The following is a 25,553-nucleotide window of genomic DNA, read 5'->3' on the forward strand; positions in this document are numbered from 1 at the left end:
TGACCAACTAAGTTAATTTAAAAGAAAAGTAACAGTCACTGTTCTCTGCTCCATGGAGAACAAGAGCTGAGCTGAGCAATCCATTCTCAATCTAAGAGCTGATGTGGGACAGCTGCAGAATCACACCAAAGCTGCAGCATAGAGGAAAGTATGTATGCATGTTTTTTTTTTTTTATTCCCATACATCCCTTTTAAAGCAGATCTTCACCCTCCATGTCACCCCCTCTGATCCTCTGCACAATTAGGGATTTTTTTTTTCTTTATTTACTTTGTAAGAAGTCTTCCGACCCTGCCCACCCCCTTGCATGTAATTCGCCTTAGGAGAACATGCACTGTTCCCACTTTACCTCCTTGGATATAAACGTCACATATCCCAGTAGGGAAAGCCTTTAATCCAGTAAAAGAGAAAGGGGCGTGCCTAGCGGGATCACAACAGCGGGTGTCATCAAAAGAAGTGCAGGTTGAACCTAGAACAGCTGGCAGCCACTTGATGACATCACCGCAAAACATGGCAGTGCAGGACCGAGCGCTACCAGAACAGAGGAGGATATCCGCTGGGTGGGCGAGTATCTAAAATGTGCCAATCTCACCACCTTAAAAAGGTGGGAGTTTAGTAAAAAAAAAAAAAAAAAATGTGGGGTGAAAACCACTTTAAGTTTGAGTCTCTCACCTGGAACAAGTATGCACAACTGCAAAGTTAGGCAACCCTATTTGCATGCTGGTTTAAGTTAAGGGAAAGAGAGGATTGAAACAGGATGGTAAACATGACAGCCACTGAACTTTAAATACATGGAAAAGCACTTAGGCATTTGGTTCCAGTAAGACCTATATAGGGATAAGCTGACTTGGCTGTAGGAGAATAATTTCAAAGCCGTCAACTTTATATAAAAAGTATGAAGCTGACACCCTTGTGTTCCAGGCAACCAGCGATTCTACTTTTTGACTAGGCAGTTTGCTCAAGCTGCCTGTTCAATCTGCATGAAAATACACAACTTAAAAAAATCTTAAGCTGCTTAGGATGTCCATTATTCTTTATGGCTGTGTAATGCACATCCACCTAACAGGCCACCACTGCTGGAAAGAAGATCAGAGGTTAACACTGCCCTGTCACAGGCAGGCTAAGGCAGCGGGAGAATGCATTAAAATCACTCTGTTTAATTAGGAGGGTAGTGGGGAGAAATCAGATACCAATTTTGTTCTAAAAAAATGTACTTTGAATAAATCAGGACAGGTTTCCACCATTTGCGTCTGTCTGTTCTGTAAATCTTGAACCACTGTGTCCTCGTTTGCTGTAGTATAGCACAGCTTCAACTGCCAACAAGAATTTGCACAATAGATGGTTACTAAGGTGGCATATTGCTTAACATGCACGGCCTGTGCCACATATAGGAAAAAGGTAGCAAGATCTTTACAAATGTTGATATGGTACAGTTAGGCAATTCTGAAAATGTATAAAAAAGTAATTGAAACTTGGAATAAAATCTCTCACTTAAACCTAAGTAGAAGCGGAGAGGCCCTTGTTTGTCCTATTTTTACATTCTTTTAAGCCTCCTTCAAAAAAGTTTCCCCTATACCTTTGCATTTTCAGAATAGACTTTCCATCTTAACACTTGGATTGATGATTAAGGAGAAATTCAGTCATTTTTATCCCATAGCTCTGAAAAACAAATATAACAATATATATTCTGAATCCAAAAGTCGTCACCAGTAGGAAAAGTCTGACAATTGTGTCATAGCTTAGCCAAGTCTTCACAGGCTTTGGAGCATTCAGACACCCAAATGTAAACAAAGGAGATTCTACCCTAAAAGATTAGAGGATAAGCTTGTTGTTTTCCCAACAAACTGGAATCCATGAAATTTTACAACACTGCCCCATAGCAGTCTTCTACAACCAGGAGCACAGAGATAGGTGCAGGACTTCAGGTGACCATGGTATAGTTTTTGCTCTGGCTATCAACCCAGGAAGACGGATTTCTCAAGGCCATCCTCCACCTGCAGGTATTCGAGATAGGACTGGAAATATTGGCTCTGATACCGAGGACTGTTCCTTACATATTGGAGGTAATCTGGGGTACCAGGACACACAACATTGTCAGCCAGAAGAACAGAACCAGCTCTCAGCAATCCACATTCCTAGAACGACAATCAAAGAACAACCCTTAGCAGATATATAGGAACATTCATCAGTAAATTTATTGTACTGTATGTATTTCTTTAAATATGGGTTGCACCAGTAAAAAGCTCAAGCATGTTTGGAGCCTAGTCTAAACCCAACTGAGCGAGCCCACCAGGAAGCTGTCATCTGTACTGGGCCAAGCATTTGCAACCAGTGCTTTCTCTGCCCAACGTATACATTGGGTGCGTATACATGTGGCTGCAGGGTGCGAAATGCCTCGAGCTGCCTATGATTGGCCCAGTACAGTGACAACTTCCTTGTGGGCTCGTTCAGGTGGGTTCAGACAAAGATCAATACAGGCTTGAGTCTCATTCCTAGTCGGGACCCAAATTGGGTTGCAGACGTTTTTCTGTATGAAAGTAGCCTAGTTCTCGAAGCATGAAATAACGGAATTTTTGTAAAATCTTACCTGTAAAATTCCTTTCTCTGAGTCCTCCGACAGTCGCCGCCTCTCCATATTCGTCACAATGGGGTTATTGACCTTTGCTCCGTAGGAGTAGCTAGGCAACAGAATATGTCAATATTAAAGCTTTTAGCATATCCCACCCCCAGGGGGTGGTCCCCTCAGTCAATACCCTCCTGCTTCCTGTATCCATACCTCAGTTTCAGTAGAATAGCAGTAGAGTACATAAACAAACCCAAAAAGAGGGGCGGGGCGGCGACTGTCGGAGGACTCAGAGAAAGGAATTTTACAGGTAAGATTTTACAAAAATTCCGTTTTCTCTTACGTCCTCCGACAGTCGCTGCCTCTCCATATTCGTCACAATGGGGACGTCCCAAAGCAGTGCATACAAGAGGGGTGGGAAACGCAGCCGCGCCTAAGGCAACGCCGAACCCACATCAGAGAAAGGAACCTTACCAAAGGAAGGAAACCAGCTGGGCAGCATGTAAAAAACCTTGCTCAACAGGAGCAACAACCCAGGAAGAACAAATAACTCAGGGATAAAAACATCCCAAACAGCCAAGGGCCCAAAAACAAGGGACCCTAAGGTACTGCCGCACTAAGAACCTTGCGGCCAAAGGAAGCATCTGCCGATGCCTGAACATCCACTTTGTAAGACTTTGAGAAGGCGTGAACGGACGACCAAGTCGCCGCCTTACACACCTGGGCCACCGAGGCCCGATGATGACAGGCCCAAGACGCATTCAGCGATCTGGTAGAGTGCGCCTTCACAGGCATAGGGGGAACTTTTCCCTTCAAAGCATATGCCTGCTCAATAGTCTGTCTGATCCATTTGGCGATGGTAGAAGCCGACGCCGCCATACCCTTCCGAGGCCCCTCTGGAAGGACAAATAGAGAATCCGTCTTGCGAAAGGATTTTGTCGATGACAGGTAAACCCTGATCGCCCGAACAACATCCAAGGAGTGTAAATCCACCTCCTTCGGATGTTTAGGCTTCGCGCAAAGCGAAGGCAAGACAATGTCCTCATTGAGGTGAAATTCCGAGATCCTCTTCGGAAGAAAAGAAGGGTTAGGTCGCAAGACCACCTTATCCAAGTGAATCACCAAATACGGAGACCTGCAGGACAAAGCTGCCAGCTCCGACACTCTGCGAGCCGAAGTGATCGCCACCAAAAAAGCGACCTTCTTGGACAACATGGACAACGAGATCTCCCTGATCTTTTCAAAGGAAGCATGTTGCAACACGGACAGAACAAGGTTCAAGTCCCATGGAGGCAAAGGCTCCCTCCTAGGAGGGACCAAATGTCGCACCCCTTGAACAAAGGTGCCAACCAAATAGTTAGACGCCACAGGGCGTTAAAAAAGAATGGCCAGCGCAGAAAACTGACCCTTAATCGTGGCCAACGCCAAACGCTGGTCCACACCCGTTTGAAGGAAAGACAACGCTCTAGACACCGAGTATGAGCGAGGGGAAAACCCCCTGGACTCACACCAGGCAAAATAGGCCTTCCAAGTACGGTAGTAAACCTTCCCCGAAGAGGTCTTTCTAGCGTTGATCAAAGTGTGAATGACCTCAGGGGAGAGGCCCCTATCCCTCAGGACCTCGGTTTCAACAGCCAGGCCGTCAAAGCCAGCGACTGTAAAGCAGGATGAAATATCGGTCCTTGAGACAGAAGATCTTCTCGAAGAGACAGACGCCATGGAGCGTCGACCGCCAGATTCACGAGGTCTGCGTACCAAGACCGGCGAGGCCAGTCTGGCGCCACCAGAATCACCGTGAGCGGTTCCGAGGACAACCTGCGAAGGAACCTGGATAGCAGCTGAATCGGTGGGAAAGCATACATCAGGCAATACTGATGCCACAGAGCCACTAACGCGTCCGACGCGTCTGCCCGAGGATCGCGCGTCCTTGCCACAAACCTTCCCACCTTGTTGTTCAGACGAGACGCGAACAGGTCCACATCCGGAAGACCCCACTTCGTGCATAACATCTGGAAGACATCCGGGTGGAGTGACCATTCTCCCTGGTCCAGGGACTGGCGACTCAGATAATCCGCCTGCCAGTTCTCCACCCCCGGAATGTGAACCGCTGTTATCGCCGGGACGTGCGTCTCGGCCCAAGACAGAATGTCGGCCACCTCCCGAGCCGCCCGGGCACTCCTGGTGCCCCCTTGGTGGTTGACGTAGACCACCACTGTGGCATTGTCCGTCTGCACCCGAACCGGACGGCCCTGAAGCCTGTCCGTCCAACGTCGAAGGCAGAGAGTTATCGCCCACAATTCCAGAATGTTGATCGGAAGGTAGGATTCCCCCTCCGACCAAGTACCCTGGGCGGACAGAACGCCCAGAACACCACCCCAGCCCGACAGGCTGGCATCCGTGGTGATCACCGTCCACGAAAGAGGACGAAAAGACTTGCCCCCCGACACCGCCGGGGACTCTAGCCACCACAGAAGATCCCTTCTGGTGCGAGGACTCAACGAGATCTGAAGATCCAGAGATTGCGGTCGCCCGTCCCACCTGGACAGGGCCTCCGCTTGGAGACCCCTCGTGTGAAACTGGGCGAAGGGAATCGCCTCGAAGGCCGAGACCATCAATCCCAGACACCTCATACATGTCCGGAGGGACGAACACGGAACGTCCCTGAGGGACCTGACTTCTTCCTGAAGTGTCCTGAGCTTGTCTTTCGGCAGTAAAGACCTTCGCCTGAACAGAGTCCAGAATCATTCCCAGGTAAGGAAGACGAACCGACGGACACAGCGTCGAGTTTGGAAAGTTTATCGTCCAACCAAACTCCTGTAGAGTTTGCATCGTGACTGACAGGTCTCTTACCAGACCCTGACTGGTCGCAGACCGAACCAGAATGTCGTCCAGATACCCCAGGACCGAGATGCCCTGGGCTCTCAATAAGGCCAGAACCGGTGCAAGCACCTTGGTGAACACCCGCGGAGCTGAAGCGAGACCAAAAGGCAGCGCCACAAATTGGTAATGATCCTCCGCAATGGCGAATCAAAGGTACCTCTGGTGACCCTCGAAAATGGAGATGTGAAGGTATGCATCCTTCAAGTCGATGGAGGCCATGAATTCTCCCGGAACTAGAGCAGCCACCACCGAGCACAGGGATTCCATGCGGAACTTGCGAACCCGCACAAAGCGGTCCAGAGCTTTTAAGTCCAGAATCGGACGTACCTTGCCCTCCTTTCTGGGCACAGTGAACAGATTGGAATAAAACCCCCGAAATCTGTCCCGATGAGGCACCGGAACCACTACTCCCTGAGCCCGCAGGTCCCGCACCGCCAGGTGCAGATCCCGCAACGCTCCGGAGACAGTTGAAGATTTGAGGGAAAAAATCTGCTCGCCGGCCGAGAGAGAAACTCGATCTTGTAACCGGACCGAACGATCTCCTGAACCCACCTGTCCCGAACGCGGGCCAGCCAGGGTTGAAGAAAACCGAGCAAACGTCCTCCCCACCCCAGAACTGGGTGAGGGCGCCCCTTCAGGCAGCAGTGTTATGGGCAGCGGACCCGGACTGGCCGGACTTCTGCTTACCTGTCCACGGCTTCTTTTGGGAGCCTTGACCTTTGAAGTGTTTGCCCTTATAGTGTGACCGAAAGGCACGAAAGGACCCCTGAGAGGGCCTAAACGAAGTATGCTTCTTACCATGAGCAACCTTAGCCTTGTGGGACTGGGGCAAAAGCATGCTCTTACCCCCAGTGATCCCCTTTATCAGCGTATCCAAGGATTCGCCAAAAAGGCAAGATCCCGTATAAGGTAGATTAGCCAAAGTTTTGTGAGAAGATTGGTCCACAGACCAACATTTCAGCCAAATCAAGCGGCGTGTCAACACCGCCACGCTGTGCACACGTGCAGCCAAAGGGACCATATCTAGGTCCGCATCACACAAATACATGACACCCTGATGAATTTGATCTACCATAGCCAACGTTGTCGGCGGGGCAGAATCAGCCACCAGGACGCGCCTGAGCACCTGCGTCCAATCCGCGACAGCCTGAGCTGCCATAAGGGAAGCAAAAATAGCTTATAGATGGAACCGGTAACCGAGTAAGTATGACGGGCAAGAGACTCCAGCCTCCTGTCCGTAGGATCCCGGAACACCGGGGTATCCTCCGCCGGAATCGCAGTAGATTCATTCAAAAACCGCCACCGCGTGATCCACCGGAGGTGGCACACACCAACGTTCATCAGTGGCGGGTGTGAAGGGATAACGCAGCTTGAACCTACTTGGCACAGCAAAAGGCTTCTTTATATTGTGCCATTTTTCACTAACAGCGCGCTGAAAATCCTCAGTGCAAGGAAAAACCTGCGATGATTTGCGTCTCCGCTGCGTCCCATAAGAGGCCAGGACGGCAGGAGGACATGATTCATCCTGCAAATGCAGCGTTTGTTTGATAGAAGCAACCAATTCATCCATGATTGCAAGCTTTTCAGACGAGCCAGGGGGGGAATCATCAACCCCTTCAACCTCTGCCTCCCCCTCCGACCCTGCAAGGTCCAGGGACGAACGGGACCCCGATATGGGGACCCCAGCCATAGCAGCCCCATCACCATCGCCCTCTGAATCAGAGGAAATTGAAACTCTGGGCCGTTTTGTGGATTGAGCAGCCGCAAGCTTCTGCACCTGAGCAGCCAGGTCAGCCACAATGGTAGCCAAATCGCCCCCCTTGGGGGGAGCAGCAGCAGCCCCTTGGCCTCCCATTAAAGTGGGAGGAAATTTGCTTTCCTGAGAATCCATGCCCCCAAAAGTGTGCAGGAAAAAAAGGGTAACTGCCCCTTTAAAATCGCGGCGAGCGCAGCCCACCGCACACACACAGCACACACCGACCCCCACAGGGAGAAGCACAAACTTTAGGCAATGAATACAGGAATAAAGAAGGTAAACCTGGAGAGATCACTTAGGCTGCTGCATCGATCGCTGTGCTCAGGGTAAAGGAAGTGATGCAAGAACGACCGCTCCTAGAAAGCCTATGGAAGGCTACAAAAAAATGGCCGCCGGAGGAGGATTGTAAAGGCAGAGATCATGCAGCGCTGACATGAGGCCGGAGCGATCACCGCCAAAATGGCGGCGCTTGGCGCCAAAAACGCCGCTCCCTTTATACAGTGATGGCCATCACACGCCTGCAGTATAATAAAACAATGGCGGACCGCAGCAGCGGCCGCCGCATGTATGCACCAACATGTTCACATCATGCCCCACAGCATACAGCCTGTCACACAGCAAAAGCACACAGTCTGTAACACAGAAACAGTGCAGGATAGCCCCCCTCCTTGTAGCCCACAGAAGGCAGCAAAACAGACAGGGAGCCCAATAGTGTGTACAGAAAAGCAGGGTTACACAGTCCCAGACTGACACCCACCAAACAGTCAGGTCCCCACACAGATACACTTACCTTCTGAATGGCGTGGGGAGCCCGCACAAGCGATCAAGCCGCTGCACAGAGGACAGGGAGAGTCGCAGCCAGGACGCAGCAGAACTGCGGTGCGAAACCGCATGGCGTCCAGTGAGGTAGCCACCTCACCGCAGCATCCCTGCAGCGAACAGGGATGGGTCGTTCACACATGCCAGGAAAAAACCTGACTGAACGCTCGATGGCAGGCTGGGAAGCCACTGGCCCACAACCTGCGACCAGGGGGGCCAGCCCGAGACCCAGCCCGCACGATCCACTTCATCAGAAGAACTAACTAAAGCTGAAGAAATAAACAGCTAAGTAAAGATAGAGAAAAAAACACTCAAATAAAATCAAAAAGAAGATAAAGGCTGAGACAAAAAGCCCCAGCACAGAAACAGCCTGCTACTCCTGATAGCTAGACAATGAAACTGAGGTATGGATACAGGAAGCAGGAGGGTACTGACTGAGGGGACCACCCCCTGGGGGTGGGATATGCTAAAAGCTTTAATATTGACATATTCTGTTGCCTAGCTACTCCTACGGAGCAAAGGTCATTAACCCCATTGTGACGAATATGGAGAGGCGGCGACTGTCGGAGGACGTAAGAGAAAAGATATTACTGCTAGCTGTGAAATAGTCTATAAACAATGTTGTTAATGGGTCACAGACAGCTCTTGTTTTCAAAAGATGAAAATGTAATAAGCACTCTCATTGATGACCAATGATGTTTTTAGATGTTTGCATATTACAGTAAAACAAGTGAACCCAAACAAACGAACCCATATGATAGACTGCACGGTCACTTATAGGGGGCTGGAGTGCATGTGAAATGAGAGGTGGAGGAAAGTACACAGATAAGTTGAAGGTGAAGACACTGACACTAATTAAAAACACTGAAAAGAAAATATAATGGATTGATTTCACGTCAAGTCTTTACTAAGTTGTACAATAATGGTAAAGAATGCCTGCAATGATGTATTGTATGGACTTTTGTTTGTCTTTGCTAAAATTTTGGTCATAATTTGGGTCCCAGAACAGCAACAAATTTTCTTATTTGGGACTTTGGATTCAACAGTTTAAAGGGTATGATCACCTCGCACACATTTCCAAAAAAAGGCCCCAACGCCACAACCACAGTATCACCAATATATTACAACGCTGTGCTCTTTTCCACAAGCGCATGCCCGCCTCTTCAGCTGCCGACACCATTGTCCTCCCCAATCTGTCCTGCAAATGGCAGGATGCGCTTGGCGGCAAATGCCCGACCCCAGAAATCCATGTCGGAGCACTCCTGGCCTGCCTTCCCAACTGTGCAAGCACAGTATATTCTCTTCCACAGCTCAATGTTTTTGTGAGTGTAAAGGTCAGCAGACTGCCCATGCACAGGTGGGGAGGAGGAAGAAGCTCAGACACTCACAATGGCCCCCAAATGCAGCATCTGTAAATGGTAAAAGCAATTTTTACTCACCTCCAGCAGTTTGGTGTCTGGGAGATAACTGACTTTCCAATGGTCTATAAACACCAGGTCAAACTTCTCAATGTCCAGTTTCTTCTTCAACTGAGGGATCAAAATGGAGCTGGAGCCCACCAACAGTTCCACCTGTGGCACAAAACAGGGATAAGATTCTTCCCCCAGCACAAAAGGTTCCCCTGTTGGACCCCTGAATGGTGTTCTTGTGAACTCTAGTGGTGAGATCTCCCTGGCCAGTTTCTAGGAGATTTGAGTGTTCTTGTCCACCTTTTTGTGTGGTCCTGCTCCTTCTGCTGCATTTTCTGTAGTTTAAAATACACAAAAACCCAGCAGAGAGAGAGAGAGAGAGAGTGAGAGCCCCACAGCTGATGTGCAAAATCAAGAACTCAGCACCGAGAGCTCACCCGAGATATAAGGAACTTTTAGGTGGTTTTAATTACTTAAGCATCTTGCCAAAAAAAGAAATAATATTTTGTTTTGTTTGTTTTTCATAACAGTTTTTGGATTAACTTTCCCCTAAAGTATCCTTTCCTGATAGAAACACGGAGGCGGCAATTGCTGAACTCATCCTGAAAAAGCTGGTTGTCTGGCTATTATGCTGTTCCACTGCTACTGACTATAGGACTTCCTGAACGGGAAAGTCAAGGTGAAGTCAGAAAACCTTATCTGCTTACTCCAGGTCAGTGGCTCCAAAGCTGGCTATACACGGTTAGTTTGCCTTTACAAGCATATGAGCTTTAATGGCATCCCAGTTTTAGTCCGTAGGGTTCAATATTGTAGTTGTCCCACTCTTTGCAGCTATAACAGCTTCAACTCTTCTAGGAAGACTGTCCACAAGGCTTAGGAGTGTGTCTATGGTAATGTTAGACCATTCTTGCAGTGCATTTGTAAGGTCAGGCACTACTATTGGACGAGAAGGCCTGGCTCGCAGTCTCTGCTCTAATACATCCCAAAGGTGTTCTATCAAGTTGAGGTCAGGAATCTGTGCAGTCCAGTCAAGTTCCTCCACTCCAAACTCGCTCATTAATGTCTTTATGGACCTTGCTTTGTGCACTGATGTGCAGTCATGTTGGAACAGGAAGGGGCCATCCCCAAACTGTTCCCACAAAGTTGGGAGCATGAAATTGTCCAAAATGTCTTGGTATGTTGACGCCTTAAGAGTTCCCTTTACTGAAACTAAGGGGCCAAGCCCAACCCCTGAAAAACAACCCCACAAGATAATCCCCCCTCCACTAAATGATTTGGACCAGTGCACAAAGAAAGGTCCAAAAAGACATGGATGAGCGAGTTTGGGTGGAGGAACTTGACTGGTCTAGACACACTCCTAAACCTTGTGTACAGCCTTCCCAGAGCAGTTGAAGCTGTTATAGCTGCAAAGGGTGGGCCAACTTAATATTTAAAAAAAACATAAATCAGGTGCAGCAGCTGCACAATATAGAAAAAGTTCATATTAGTATATGCATGATAGAAATGTCCAACATGGAGAGCTGCCATCAAATAAACCAATAATCCAAAAGGTTCCAACAAAGCTGAAAGTGAAAAGAGAGAAGAGTTCCCTCTAAATGTAGACATTAGTACATTTATTTGAGATATAATAAGCACTCACATCAGTTCAAGATTACAAAGGTGGGCACCATCCTGGGTGTTCCAGGGTAGGAGTGTTCGTCACTCTGTGGACGCCGCCATCGGACTCAGTGTCCTCTCTTCACCATATAAGCCGGCAATAGTGGTGGAGGGAGCAGGAGTGGAAACGAAGCTTGGAAGGCAAACCAGACTAAACCGAGGCTTGGAGAGTGGGAAACTCTGGCGACGTGAAAAGATGACGTCACAAAACTGCGATGCATTTCTGAGCGTGCCTGCTGCTGATGGCTAGGCAGCCGTGCTCCTTCATGACAAAAGTAATACAGGAACCAATAATATACTAAGTGGAAGGGGAGGGGAGGGAGGAAATGGAAGGGGGAGGTATTATAAAAACGGAAGGTATTATAAAAACAATTCATCATGGTACAATGCGCTATCCACTAAATTGTATATGCATATAGAGATGCAATATAATTATGCTAATCAGACACAGAGTCTTACGCAAATGTCAAATAAGATTGATAATGGATAAAAATCATGAATGAATGAGAAAGATAAAATAAAAAAATAATAAAGAAGGGAGGTAAATAAAATAAATATAAATAAAATGAAAATAAAAATAAAATGAATATAAAAAATTAAAAAAGGGGATATGAAAATAAAAAATAAAAATAATAATAAATATATATAAAAAAAAAAAATATATATATATATATATATATATAAAAAATTAATAATAACAAAAATGACAATATTACAAAATGCAAGATATATATAAGAATGAAATGAAATAATAAATGATGGTTACAATATGGTAGCAATTTCAATGCTTTCATTGAGACCGCCAGGTGAGAGAGAATCAAGGGAATAGATCCAGCATGTTTCTCTCGCACACAGCCTCTTGAAACGTTCAGCCCCAGTGAGAGCTTTAGACTCTGTGTCTAATAATATACCTTCCACTTGGTATATTATTGGTTCCTGTATTACTTTTGCTTTTGCCATGAAGAAGGCAGCAGGCACACTCAGAAACGCGTCGCAGTTTTGTGATGTCATCTTTTCACAACGCCGGAGTTTCGCGCTCTCCAAGCCTCGGTTTCGTCTGGTTTGCCTTCCAAGCCTCGTTCCCATTCCTGCTCCATCAACAGCTATTACCGTCTTATATAGTGAAGAGGGGACACCGATTCTGATGGCGGAGTCCACAGGATGATGAACACTCCCCTACCCTGGAACACCAAAGATGGTGCCCACCTATCATTTGTAATCTTGAACCAATGTGAGTGTTAATTATATTTCAAATAAATATACTAAAGTCTACACAAAGTCTTCATTTTTAACTCAATATTGAGCCCTACGGACTAAGACTGGGATGCATTTCAGTTCATGTGCGTGTAAAGGCAGACGTCCCAATACTTTTGACAATAAAGTGTATATGTAGATTGACAGCGCTATAAAAGTTCCTGTCATACATAAATAATGTCCCCAAATTCTGTGAAGCGTGGATGGCCACGCACTGATAAACATTTGGCTGGTCTCTGCTTTAAGCTAGCTATATACTTTAGGCAACGGCTAATGTTTGCTCAGTGGGTGGCCCTGTCAGCCATCTCCTTCATCCCTTGATGTAGCTGGGCAGAAAATTGCAGCTGATAAGTGGCTGCATCCTTTTTATGGATTTAAAAAAAGATTAGATTAAAGAACAAGATTTAAGCTAAAAAAAAAAAACTTTTTTTTTTTTTTAAAGATTCCTACTTTTATGCTACAGCTTAGCACTTTGTCTTTTTTGCCTAGGTCAGAATGACATTGTGCTCCCTGGTGCCTCTGATGACACAAGCACACTGCCGGTTTCTGCTCATGATGTGCTGCAGGGCTTCAGGACCCGGCAGAGACCTTTTTCCTCAGCACATGGGCATAAATGTCACATGTATGAAGATCCATGATCCCCTCTAAAACCTAAGCCTTCTCAAACAGGTATTTTGCTTTAGATCAGATTCCAGAGTAACCATAATTTTTGTAAAAAAAAAAAAATAAATAAACAAAAAAAAAAAAAATTAAAAACAAAACCACGATTTCCATAAATTTTATAGCCATGCATTAGCAATTAATTATTTGTGGCTTTTTTTGTATCAAAGGTAGTGTTCCTTTTAGCTGACATCCTCCAGCACAGAAGATCCTTCCATTAGAGAGTAATGACCCTCATTTCCTATATGGATTATTAACCCAGAAATTCTCCCCTCTGAGCAGTCACATGATCAGCATTCTCATGGTACAAAGAGCGATAGCAATCTGAGAAGTCATCTGTGGATAATTGTAGACTTTTTCGCTCAGCTACAGATTTCTTTTTGCTTCAAGCTAAGTCAGTTCTTGAAACTAGTCCAAGGCAATCTTTGGCTACAGCTTCCACCGTGTAGCTGACAAAACTCCTTATTGTTTTGTCATAGGTTAGGTCACCTGCCAACTGCAAAACAGTAGTTAATGGAGTTCTGTTTATTGGCATGACAGTCAAGGGGACAACCTGGGCCTTTTTCCAAGAAGCAGCTTATAGTAAGAATATTTCCTAAGATTCTGAGCTTTGATATATGTACATCATTGAAAATGTTGTATGTTTTTTCTGTTCTTTCCTTTTCCGTTTCTTAATTTTTACTTCTTATTTTAGTTATTTAAAGCCAGAGGCTCGTGTGTGGAGTTTTTTACTGTTTCCTGGCCACATTTTTGGGGTAAATTTTTTTTTCCTCCTACCCCGTTTTCTCAAAATAATTTTTTTTTTTATAGATATATTCTTTTTTTGGTCTTTGAGTGGATTCATGGACTTTACTCCATATACGAACATAGGTCAAACTCAGGTATTGTATGAGATTGGCTACATGATGATCTCTGGAATATTGTTTGCCTTGCATACCTTCTAGGTTTTGATCATTGAGAGCTGCACAATTTGTTATTAACCCATAGACCGGTACCGAGGCATCCTCACCTGGTTACCTTTTGTCTCGGTAGGCCTACTTGTCTGTCCTATGTATGTAATCCTCCTCAAATTACTGTCCACCACTGGCCTTGACGTCTATTCACTTGTTTGTGGGTCACTGTTTTGTGAGTTTGTCTTTATTCAATAAAAATATTGTGAAAGTAAATTTTGTATGTTAACTGATAATATTAACAATAATTTGCAAATCCGGTTTGCAGCAGGAAAATGCATTTCAAGTAAAATCTCATCCATTATTATGTGGTTTGTCCACATCTGAGCATTGCAGTTTCGTGTGGTTCTAAAAAAAATAAGTCATGTGACATTTTTTTTTTAGCATTTGCATGTTATAAATAGGGCCATTGTAATTAGGCATGCATAAAAACATGTTTAACCACTTAATGCATAACCACGTATCCCTACGTTGGCTGACTTTAAGTGTTTGTACTGGGGTGATGCTTCCAGCTAGAGGCATCATCCCAGTACCATTTTGTAGAGCCGGCGGTCAGCTTTCCGGCAGAAATGACTGATCGTTACCCCAGCGCGCGGGAGGGGGACATCCCCCTCCCACGGCTCTGCCCGGGTCTCCCGTCCCACCACAGCTGGATGGAGTCCCGGTCAAAGTCGGATGTGGTTTTGATCGGGTCTCCGATGATGTAACCAGGAGGCGGCGTCCATGACTTCACGTCCGGGTTACTCAGGCTGCTAAAGGCGCCGAATTTAAAAAGTGAGTGTATTCAAAAATGCAGTTTTTTAACGTTTTGGATACATTGAAGTGTTGGGGGTCTAGGGTCTTTAAGACTCCCGATCCCCCCATAAAGAGTACCTGTCACTGCCTATTGCTGTCACAATGGATGTTTACATTGCTTGTGACAGCAATAAAAGTGATCAGATTTATTTTTTTTTTTAAAACCTGTGGTAAAATGAAAAAAAATGAATAAAACAAATAGGTAAAAAAAAAAAAAAAATTAGCAGCCCCCGTCGCCGTGAGCTCGCGCACGAAAAATAAGTATACGGAAGTCGCGCCAAAAAATGAAATTGCTGTTTAAACCACACATGTGAGGTATTGCCGCGATCGCCAGAGCGAGAGCAATAATTAAAAAAAAAGAGCTACTCTAACTCTAAACTGGTAACCGTTAAAATTTTTTAAAAGCGACGCCTATGGAGATTTTTTATTGACCGTAGTTTGTCTCCATTTCGCGGGTGTGCGCAATTTTAAACCGTAACATGTTGGGTATCTATTTACTCGACGTGACATCATCTTTTGCAATATACAAAAATTAAAAAATGCTAACTTTACTGTTTAGTTTTTTTTAAATGCAGTGAAATGTAATTTTTCAAAAAAAATGGCGTTTGAATGACCGCTGCACAAATACCACGAGACAAAAAATATAGCAATGATCGCCATTTTATTCTCCAGAGTCTTTGCTAAAAAAAAAAAATATATATATATATATATATATATATATATATATACTGTTTAGGGGGTTCTAAGTAGTTTTCTAGCAAACAATACTGATTTTAAATTGTGAACAAAATGTGTAAAAAATGGGCTCGGTCCAGAAGTGGTTAATGTAGGTCTTATTTTTGTATAGCTCTTTAACATAAAAAAACCCTCTAAACTCAGTTCCCCCTCACTTTGCCTAATGCATGAAATAAAATGTAGGTTTATAGGGCACAAAAAAAGTGCTTTTAGGGGCATTGCTGCATGTTTATAGATGTATTAGAGTCCTAAATGATGACTTGCAACAGACAACCATCAGAGAAAGATTTTCCTGCAAGTTGAACAATCTTCTTACCTGATATCCTGCATTCTTATCAATTATTACCATTTACCTAAACCCTAACAATAAATTTTCTCTTATTTGCTTTCTTACAGTTTGTTTAATACTCTACATTTTCCTATAGTAGGTTAGAAACTTAAATTAAAGGAGAAGCCTAATTTTTTTCTCAATGCACACATATTTTAGGTAATTTACTGTATATAGTGTTTACCCTGGAATATCATGATTTATGAGACTTTCCCATTTTACAAGCTGCCTTTTTTGTAATGAGTTAAATGTTGAGATTTGTACTTTAGCAGCTACAGTTACTCAGCATCACAACGTTTGCGAGATTATAATATTTTCACAGGGAGTGTACTCTTTTTTACTGAGGATGTCAAGTCAGACCTTCACAGCCATAGTGCAGCATTGCTAAGGCCAGCCATAGATGGCGCAAATTTCTTTCCTGCAACCATGGAAAGCCATCCTCCTCAGGAGAACACAGTGATTCTTGCTAGTGGCTATAACAGCCGCTAGCAATAATCGCATGTAGAATCTGGTAGGCTGGTTGTACCCAAGTTTAACCACTTCAAAACCGGGCACTTTCACCCCCATCCTGCCCAGGCCAATTTTCCCCTTTTAGCTCTGTTGCATTTTGAATGACAATTGCGCGGTCATGTAACACTGTACCTAAACCAAATTTATGTCATTTTCCCCCCACAAATAGAGCTTTCTTTTGGTGGTATTTGATCACCTCTGGGTTTTTTCCTTTTTGCTAAACAAATAAAAAAAGACCAAAAAGTTTGGAAAAAAAAAACGTTTTTTTGTGTATGTTATACAATTTTGTAAATAAATATGTTTTTTCCTGCACTGATGAGCACTGATGAGACTGCACTGACAGGCACTGATGAGGAGGCACTGATGGGGTGGCACTGATAGGTAGCACTGATATGCAGCATTGGTGGGCACTGATAGGCGCCATTGATGGGCACTGATAGGCGCCATTGATGGGCACTAATGGGCACTGGTGGGCAATAATGGGCACTGGTGGGCGACACTGATTGATGGCAATGATGGGCACTGGTGGGCAGCACTGATAGGGAGGGCACTGGCGGGCAGCACTGATGGGGAGGGCAATGGGGGGCTCCCTGAGCCCTGATTGCCATCCCTGGTGGCCATAGTGGGCATCCCTGGGGTCATGGTAGGCATCCCTGGGGTCATGGGTGGGCATCCCTGGTGGTTCTAGTGGCACCCCCCCCCCCAAGGGTCTGCACTGGTAATCAATGATCTGATTACCAGTGCCGACCCCCCCTGTCAGGGGAGCCGCCTGTCAGGCACGAACTAAGGAAAGCCGATCAACGGCTCTTCCTGTTTACTATGTGACCAGCCGTGATTGGACACGGCTGGTCACATGGTAAAGAGCCTACGTCAGTATGCTCTTTACCGAGATCGGAGCTGCAGGGAGTCAGACTGACACCTCGCATCACCGATCGCCGCTCTGCGGAGAGCTGTATTATCCTGCCGCCGTCATAGGACGTCCGGTCAGGATAATACAACCACAATCCTGCCGTCATTTTGCTATAGGGCGGGCGGGATGTGGTTAATAATCGATCAACTTGGGTACATTCAGCCTGCCCATACCTGGTTCGAACATCGTCCGGTTCCTGCTGAACCAGATGAGATTAGAACCGTCTATGTAAACTGGTCCTGCTTAAGCCGGCCATAAAGTGCCAATATGGCTGCCCCCTGTACATATATAATTACAAACTATATACAGAAATAGGATTTCCTTAAATATTAACATTTTGATGAGATTGTTACTTTACTAGTATATCTAAAAATTGTTAAAAATACTCTGCATTCCCTTTTTATGGCTGCAATGAGAAACAGACATTTTGCTATATATCTAATATTTGCTTTGCTGTTCCCAAGTGAACATGCTTGCACTCTACTCTATAAATGGGGAACATTAAAGACAGTCTCTGCAGAGCAAATTATACCATCATCCACTGCTGGATGTGTTTTGTTTGTATGAATGTTCTGGTCTCCTTGTAAGAAAGACCAACAGGCCTTGCAGATCCAGTCCACACACCTTTCAAAATTTGTCCAGACTACCAGCAATGAAGGTCTCACCTTGCAGGTCCCTTCCAGAATCTGATGAAATGGACTACTGGGAATAAAGGTCTCTCTTTGCATGTCCCTTCCAGAATCTTTTCAAACAGGCTACCAGTAAGTAAGGTCTCACCTTGCAGGTTTCAGAATCTCTTCAAAATGGGATAATAGCAATAAAGGTCTAACCTTGAAGGCCTCATCCAGAATTTGACAGAATGAGTTTATGAGCCAGATCGGGACTGAGAGACAAATACAAGCTACTGGAGACTGAAGACCCAGGCACACACTACCAACTTATCATTAAAACCTGTATAGGGTCCTACAATTTCAGGTGAAGAGATTAAACTTTAACTTCTGTACATCTATTCTTTAGTTATTCTTAGACACGCTCACCTTCTTTTATCTTTTCGAATTTCACAGAATAGACTACTGGCAATAAAGGTTTCATCTTCAAGGTCCCTTCCAAAACCTGATATAATGGACCACTGGTAATAAAGCTCTCACCATGTAGGTTACCTGCAAAATCTTTTCAATGGGGCTACCAGAAACAAAGGTCTCACCTTGCAGGTAGCTTCCAGAATTTCTTCAACAGGGGCTAAAAGCAAAAAAGGTCTAACCTTTCAGGTCCCTTCCAGAATCTGATGAAATAGACTACTGGGATTAAAGCTCTCACTTTGTGGGTCGCTTGCAAAATCTTTTCAATGGGGCTGCCAGCAATAAAGTTCTCAGCCTTACACACCCCCTCTACAACCGGATTGAATAGATTATTGGGAGAAAAGGGTCTCACCTTGCAGGTTTGGCCAGCATGTTGCCTTTCCGTAGTCCCTTTCTCACTTGGGAGTGAGGATGATGTAAACGGGTTTTGGGAAGTGCGAGAAAAAAGCTGCAAGGGCAGCTGCAGGCACTGCAACGTGGTGTATAGTAGGGCTTCCTGCAGACGCCACCTGAGCTGGTTTGAACTAGATGGGAGGGTTGTGTTGCTGGATGTCTGCTCAGCCTGAGAACAGGAAGAGGAGACACTGGAGGGCACTGGGTAATCAGGGACAAGGGGCATCTACAAGGATAGGTAGGATGGCAAATCGGGTTTGGTGAAGAAAGAAAATATATATGTTATTACAAGTCAGAACCAAATGTTTCCTTGACAATTTAAAGTTGTCTATACATTATACTATTTATTTTCAATGCAGCTCTATAAAGACGAATTTTCAATTAATGTGTATCTCTAGCCTAACCTTTTTATGTCTTTTAAACTTAAAAAAAAAGTAGGCAATGGTTCGAACTTAGTTGGATGAGGACTCCTATGTGTATGTGACAGTGCTGGACCAATTACCAAGAACCGACACTCTCCCATGGAGTGAGTCACATGAATTTTCATAGCTTTAGCACTTCATTTATTGTTTTTATTTGCAGCTGAAAGGTTTGGCATAGGAAAAGAAGAAAATAAAAATACTTTCTGCAGGCGAGGGGGAGGGTGGTAGAACACTAAAGCAAATGTGTTGCTTAGCCCTGCCCGGACAAAGTACAAGTTGTCTCTAAAGTATGCATCCCCAGCATATTCACTACTAGCTAGCTCACTACTGGCTGAAAGTGAGTACACATATAAGAAGCGATGCTAGGCGTACAAAAATTTCTTGTCTGCTTCCACTTTCCATTTCCATTTGCAGAAGCTCCTTTTTCTCTGAATAAAAACCTCATATTGATTCATTGCTCAAACGCGGTAATTGTGTTTGTAAATTTCAGCTTGAGCTACTGAAATGTGTGAGCAACAGGCTTTTTACCGTAGTTGGTAAGGAGACATGTAAAAATACTTAAATTAATATATTTAAAACAAAAATGTTGCAGAAAACCACTACACATTCCCCTTAAGAAAGGTCTGACCCACCTGTGCCTCCAACCCTGCGTGCCGAATCACTTCTTTGGCCACCTGGGCGTAGTTTGGATTCATCTCTATGGTAATAAGCCGTGCACCAGGAGGCAGCAACCTAGCAATCCGCACTGTAGAGTAACCACAATATGTGCCCAGTTCTAGCACCCAGCGAGGACGGGTCTCCAGGACAATAGCATCCAGGATTTCTCCTGATGTGAAAAAAAAAAAAAACAACAATTAGCCATCATATTACACCTGTGTGTTGACTATGTACAGCAAAACAACAGGCTCACTAAACTGTACATCCTCCATCCCCCTCCAACCCCCACTGCTCTGTTTAACAGCCAGGAGACATAACTTGTACTTAAAACTAAGGAGAGCATTGGGGTCTCTTCCCCTTCCTTCCAAATGCAGTGTCTGATTGGTCACTCGAGCTGTGACAAATAGGTGAGGAGAAAGTCCTTAACATCCCCGAACTGGAAATTGCAAACCATGTATCACATCCCTAAATTTCAAATAGAGAATGTACAGGTAGATTGGAAATGTTTAGGTTCTTCACATTTTTAACACAATTAAAATTAATAAAATTGTTTATTATTTCCATTAAAATATTTGGTGAAATCAACACACAATATGATATCATCTCATGAATCCATTCAACTTGTGTATAGTTACAAGTAGTATTCAGTCAACCCGATAATCACAGTATGTCGTCATACAACAGTATATGATTCAAACAATGCGGCCAGGCTACAGATGTCATTCTCTACATGGTTAGCCATAAACATGGCTTCTTTAGGAGTTATTGTAGCAAGGTAACTGAAAAAATAAAGGAACAAAAATACCAAGCCCTGCATTGAAAAGATACCAGTTGTAGTATTTAAAAGGCATATCATGTGTAGTATAGTGACTTCTCACTAGGGGATCTCGCAGTGATTTTAAGAGTTTGAAGGTAATTTCAGGACAGTTGCCTATATGCTTTTGGATTTTAGGGGGCCAGTATTTGTTTAAAATATGTCTAATCTGGCCATGCTGTTGTGTATATTTATCGATGAGACAGGCCGGTTGCGTACCTGGTCTGGTCCGATCACCAAATATTAGTTTATTCTTGCAATGCTTCTTTTTCTGATTATATGCTTGTTTGAGACATGTACAGCTATAGCCAAGATAGAGTAGGTCTATTTGTAGATTTTTGGCTTCACGTTCAAAATCCTCATCTCAGGTACAATTCTTACGAATACGAAGATATAGGGAATAGGGAATACTAGAGACTGAGGATGTGAGCTGAAGGCATGGAGAATGGGGTTTCCTGCCGATGTTTTTCGATATAGTCTTCTGGTTTGAAAAATAAAAAACAGTAAGTTCCCTGAGGCTTATTCTAGATCATGAAACATAGAAAAAAAATAGCTTATGGTTAAATTTATTACCTTATTGTATTATTCGTGTTATCTTTATTACATTTGGATTCCTAGCATCTGATTTGTTTTTGTACACAGTTACCTTGCTACAAAAACTCCTAAAGAAGCCGTGTTTACAGCGAAACATGTAGAGAATAGGACATCTGTAGCTTGACTGAATATTGTTTGACTCATATACTGTTGCATGACATCATACTGTGATTATGGGGGTGACAGAACACTACTTGTAACTATACAAACATTGAATTGATTCATGTGAGATAATAAGATATCATGCGTATTGATTTTATCAATTTTGTTAATTTAAATTGTGTCAATATTCGGAAGCACCTAAAAACTTAGGGATGTGGTGCATGGTTTGAACCATCCTCTATCCCAAATACAGAGTACATGCCAGAATTGGAGATAACAGCAGGCTACGTATCTTGGATCCTGGCAGCCAAATAGAGTGGTGGAGAAGTACAGGGCAAGGCAGGCAATAGCGAGTGGGGTGGGCAACAGGTAAAGTGGACTTGAATTTAAAAAGCAAGGGAACATCTACAGATGTCTATCGTGCCCAAAAAGTACCCTAATAGATATATATTTTGTCCTAAATTCTTTCTAAAAAATAGTGGGCACTTCCTGGTATGCAAGTGTGCCTACTCCTGTCTTCTGTGCATTCAGCCTCATAGCTGTATATCTGCAGTGTGATATCTAAGGCTGCATGTGACGTGACGGCTTGTCTCAGGATATTTGGGGTGATTTGGTGTTGTAACTACTGTGTTGCTCAATGTTCTGTTTGCTGGAGGGTCTGAAACAAGGAACCAAAGGCCCTGTCTCTACCAAAATGGCCACCTCCATACAGACACAGTGTAGAACAAGGCATGATAAGTTAGTAATGGGAAAAGATAACTTATCTTCGGCACAATTTCCTTTTTGACAGCTGCATGGCACAGATTTACTTTGAGGAAAAACGTACATTTAGCCTTGCAGGCTACCATTGTGAAACTCTAGAAACTGTCTCAAGCTTCGGCAGAGTATGCCTCTGTAAAGTCATACATGTGTCTGCCAACAAAGCCAGTACCACCTCCAAAAGTTGTGCAATGGCATTACTCCAGCCAAAACGTTTTCATTTTTTTGACAGATAGAAAAGGGAGGGCTCCAACTTTTATTGCCGTCTGCATTCCTGTTGAAGAGTACAATGTCTGACAATGTTTTTTTTTTGCTATCCATGCTTATAAGCGACCCTGGGTACAAACAATTTGCATCCAAGGTTGCTAATCTGTTTCTGTATGCATGTAACTGCTTAGATGTGTGTGGTTACATGCATACAGCCACGACATCTGTCAGCCTGTCATTGATTTTTACAGGCTGTTGCCCATGGTTGTACACAAACACCGGAGGCAACAGATACAGGTGCATCTCATAATATTAGAATATCATCAAAAAGTTAATTTATTTCAATAATTCTATTAAAAAATGAAACCCATATTTTATATAGGATGTGTTACTCAGAGAGTAAAAGATTACACACAGAGTGATAGAGTTCAAGTATTTTTTTTATTTTATTTTGATGATTATGGCTTACAGCTAGTGAGAACCCAAAATTCAATATCTCCAAAAAATTTAAATATTACATAAGACCAATAAAAAAAAAAAAAAAAAAGGATTTTTAATACAGAAATGTTGGCTTGCTGAAAAGTATGTCAATGTACAGTATAGTATGCACTCAATACTTGGTCAGGGCTCCTTTTCCATGAATTACTGCATTAATGCGGCATGGCATGAAGGCGATCAGCCTGTGGCACTGCTGAGGTGTTATGGAAGCCCAGGTTTCTTTGACAGTGGCTTTCAGCTCATGTGCATTGTTGGGTCTGGTGTATATCATTTTCCTGTTGACAATACCCCACAGATTCTCTAGGAGGTTCAGGTCAGGCGACTTTGCTGGCCAAAGAGCACAGTGATACCATGATCATTAAACCGGGTATTGGTACTTTTGGCAGTGTGGGCAGGTGCCAAGTCCTGCTGGAAAATTAAATCAGCATCTCCATAAAGCTGGTCAGCAGAGGGAAGCATGAAGTTCTCTATAATTTTTTGGTAGAGGGCTGTGCTGACTTTGGATTTGATAAAACACAGTGGACCAACACTAGCAGATGACATTGCTCTGCAAATCATCACAGACTGTGGAAGATTTTGCATTTAAATTTTGAAATCAAGGTCCCAGAGTCTGGAGGAAGAATGGAGAGGCACAGAATCCAAGTTGCATGAGGTCCAGTGTAAAGTTTCCAGTCAGTGATGATTTGGGGAGCTATGTCATCTGCTGGTGTCGGTCCACTGTGTTTCATCAAGTCCAAAGTCAGCGCAGCCCTCTGCTGGGAAATTCAAGAGCACTTCATGCTTCCCTCTGCTGACCAGCTTCATGGAGATGCTGATTTATTTTTCCAGCAGGACTTGGCACCGCCCACACTGTCAAAAGTACCAATACCTGGTTTACTGATCATGGTATCACTGTGCTTGATTGGCCAGCAAACTCGCCTGACCTAAACCCCATAGAGAATATGTGGAGTATTGTCAAGGGGAAGATGAGATAAACCAGACCCAACAATGCAGACAAGCTGAAGGCCATTATCAAAGCAACCTGGGCTTCCGTAACACCTCAACAGTGCCACAGGCCGATTGCCTCCATGCCACATTGATGCAGTATTTCATGCAAAAAGAGCCCTGACTAAGTATTGAGTGCATACTATACTGTACATAGGCATACGTTTTAGTAAGCCAACATTTCTGCATTAAAAATCCTTTTTTTTTGGTTTACTGTAATATTGTAATTTTCTGAGTTTCTAAATTTTGAGTTTTCACTACCTGTAAGTCATAATCATCAAAATTAAAAGAACAGAAATGCTTGAAATACATCACTCTGTGTGTAACACATCTATATAAAATATATAAGTTTCACTTTTTGAATTAAATTACTGAAATAAAATAACTTTCTGATGATATTTTTATTTTATGAGATGCACCTGTACATGTTCTTTCTTGGTATCGTACTGCCATTTGTCATGTGAATTTCTGTTTTATTAGTGGATTCTTTTTTACATTTATTTTTTACAGTACTATCTGGGGGTGTTGGGAAAGATCATGGGATTAAATAGTGCCCTGATATTTCCCTTTTAAGGCAAAGATAGAGAAAGATTGAGGACAGTCCTAAGTCTTTTCCACTGCAGCCCCAGGGCTCACTACACTGAATACCGAAATGCTCTGTATGGAGCACTTCCATGTTCATTTACAAACTGAAGTTATAGCAAACTATTCCTTCAGTTGTGAATGAACACCAGAATATTCGGCACTGAGGATCCTGCACATCTGTGCCACCCACCTGTCATTTGATCCCCCCCTCCCCCGGCTGTGCAGCCACAATCTGCTCCACTCTGTATCCTCTCTGTTTCTGCAGATACAGGCGAGGAGAGGGCAGTGGAGAGCAGAGGGCACAGAAAGTGCAGGTCTGACAGGCAGGGAACAATGCAGTGGAGGTAGTGGTGTGCACTCACATTCTGAATGAATGGCTATGATGAGCAGCCTGTCATTTGCTAAGTATAGCCATTCATTAAGTATAATGGACCCTTCTGATATAAGGCTCGTGGTCACTGAAGCTACCATGAGCTTATATCAGAAGGAACAGCACAGGTGACATGCAGACACTGCAAAGTGTTCAACAACACATAAATTAAGGATTAGGGAAAATCAGGCTGTTATCGTCACATGACCCATCTCGACTTGCTTACCCTTTTTGTCTCCAACGTTCATGGCCCACTCAACTTTGGTGCAAAAAGAGTCGATTGCAGAAATGACACTGAGGGCATCCCCGTACTTGGCACAGCGCTGTACAAATTGCAAAATCCTAACAGGTCGTGTGGTGCCGGTCACAAAGTCCTTTAACCGTTCCAGGTAGTTGTCGTGCCACCAGAGTGCCCACTCGCCAGTTGTACGCACTTTCCAAACCACAAAAAGAAGGAGGCACAAAAGCACCGCGCTAAGCAAGGACACCACTGCCAGCATCATGTAACTGGCAACAGGAAATAGACAAGAAAGACCTGATGGAAAGATAAATATTTAACAGATTTAGGAGACTTCAGACATAACATCTGCTATTAATAAGGCCGGGCAGATCTTTTAATGTCAAGTAAAAAAAAAAAAAGTCTAAAGCGGACCACACATATAAAATATATAATAATAAAAAATAAAAAAAACACACACACACACACACACACACACTTACTGGCCACTTTATTAGGTACTCCTGTTCAATTGCTTGGTAACAAATTGCTAATCGGCCAATCACTTGGCAGCAACTCATTGCATTTAGGCATCTAGATGTGGTGAAGGCGACTTGCTGAAGTTCGAATGGAGCATCAGAATGGGGAA

The 25,553-nt window shown here is 43.9% G+C and overlaps 1 protein-coding gene across 2 annotated transcripts; it reads right to left on the reverse strand.

The window, feature by feature from the left end:
- Positions 1-1,780: 1,780 nt before the first annotated feature.
- On the reverse strand, positions 1,781-25,220 carry LOC309560177 (catechol O-methyltransferase A-like). Of its 2 annotated transcripts, XM_082263749.1 has the most exons (5): positions 24,914-25,220; positions 19,750-19,943; positions 18,655-18,921; positions 9,456-9,587; positions 1,781-2,133 (listed from the first exon to the last, which is right to left on the reverse strand). In XM_082263749.1, the coding sequence occupies exons 1-5, from the start codon at positions 25,188-25,190 to the stop codon at positions 1,954-1,956; spliced, it is 1,050 nt and encodes a 349-aa protein (XP_082119875.1). In that variant the 5' UTR covers positions 25,191-25,220; the 3' UTR covers positions 1,781-1,953. The 2 variants fall into 2 exon arrangements, with proteins under 2 accessions (XP_082119875.1, XP_082119874.1); XM_082263748.1 differs by lacking the exon at positions 18,655-18,921 and having other exon boundaries at positions 24,914-25,219.
- Positions 25,221-25,553: the final 333 nt, after the last annotated feature.

The sequence above is a fragment of the Pelophylax lessonae genome, assembly GCF_965119305.1.
Source record: "Pelophylax lessonae genome assembly, chromosome: 7".
NCBI classification, from domain to species: domain Eukaryota; kingdom Metazoa; phylum Chordata; class Amphibia; order Anura; family Ranidae; genus Pelophylax; species Pelophylax lessonae.

Excerpts from the sequence above, each read along its gene's own strand:
- LOC309560177 (XM_082263749.1), bottom strand. The coding sequence starts at position 25,190 with ATGATGCTGGCAGTGGTGTCCTTGCTTAGCGCGGTGCTTTTGTGCCTC. Across the intron at positions 18,922-19,749 it reads ACGCAGGGTTGGAGGCACAG|ATGCCCCTTGTCCCTGATTA; the intron begins GTGGGTCAGACC and ends CTATCCTTGTAG. Across the intron at positions 9,588-18,654 it reads ATGCTGGCCAAACCTGCAAG|GTGGAACTGTTGGTGGGCTC; the intron begins GTGAGACCCTTT and ends TTTGTGCCACAG.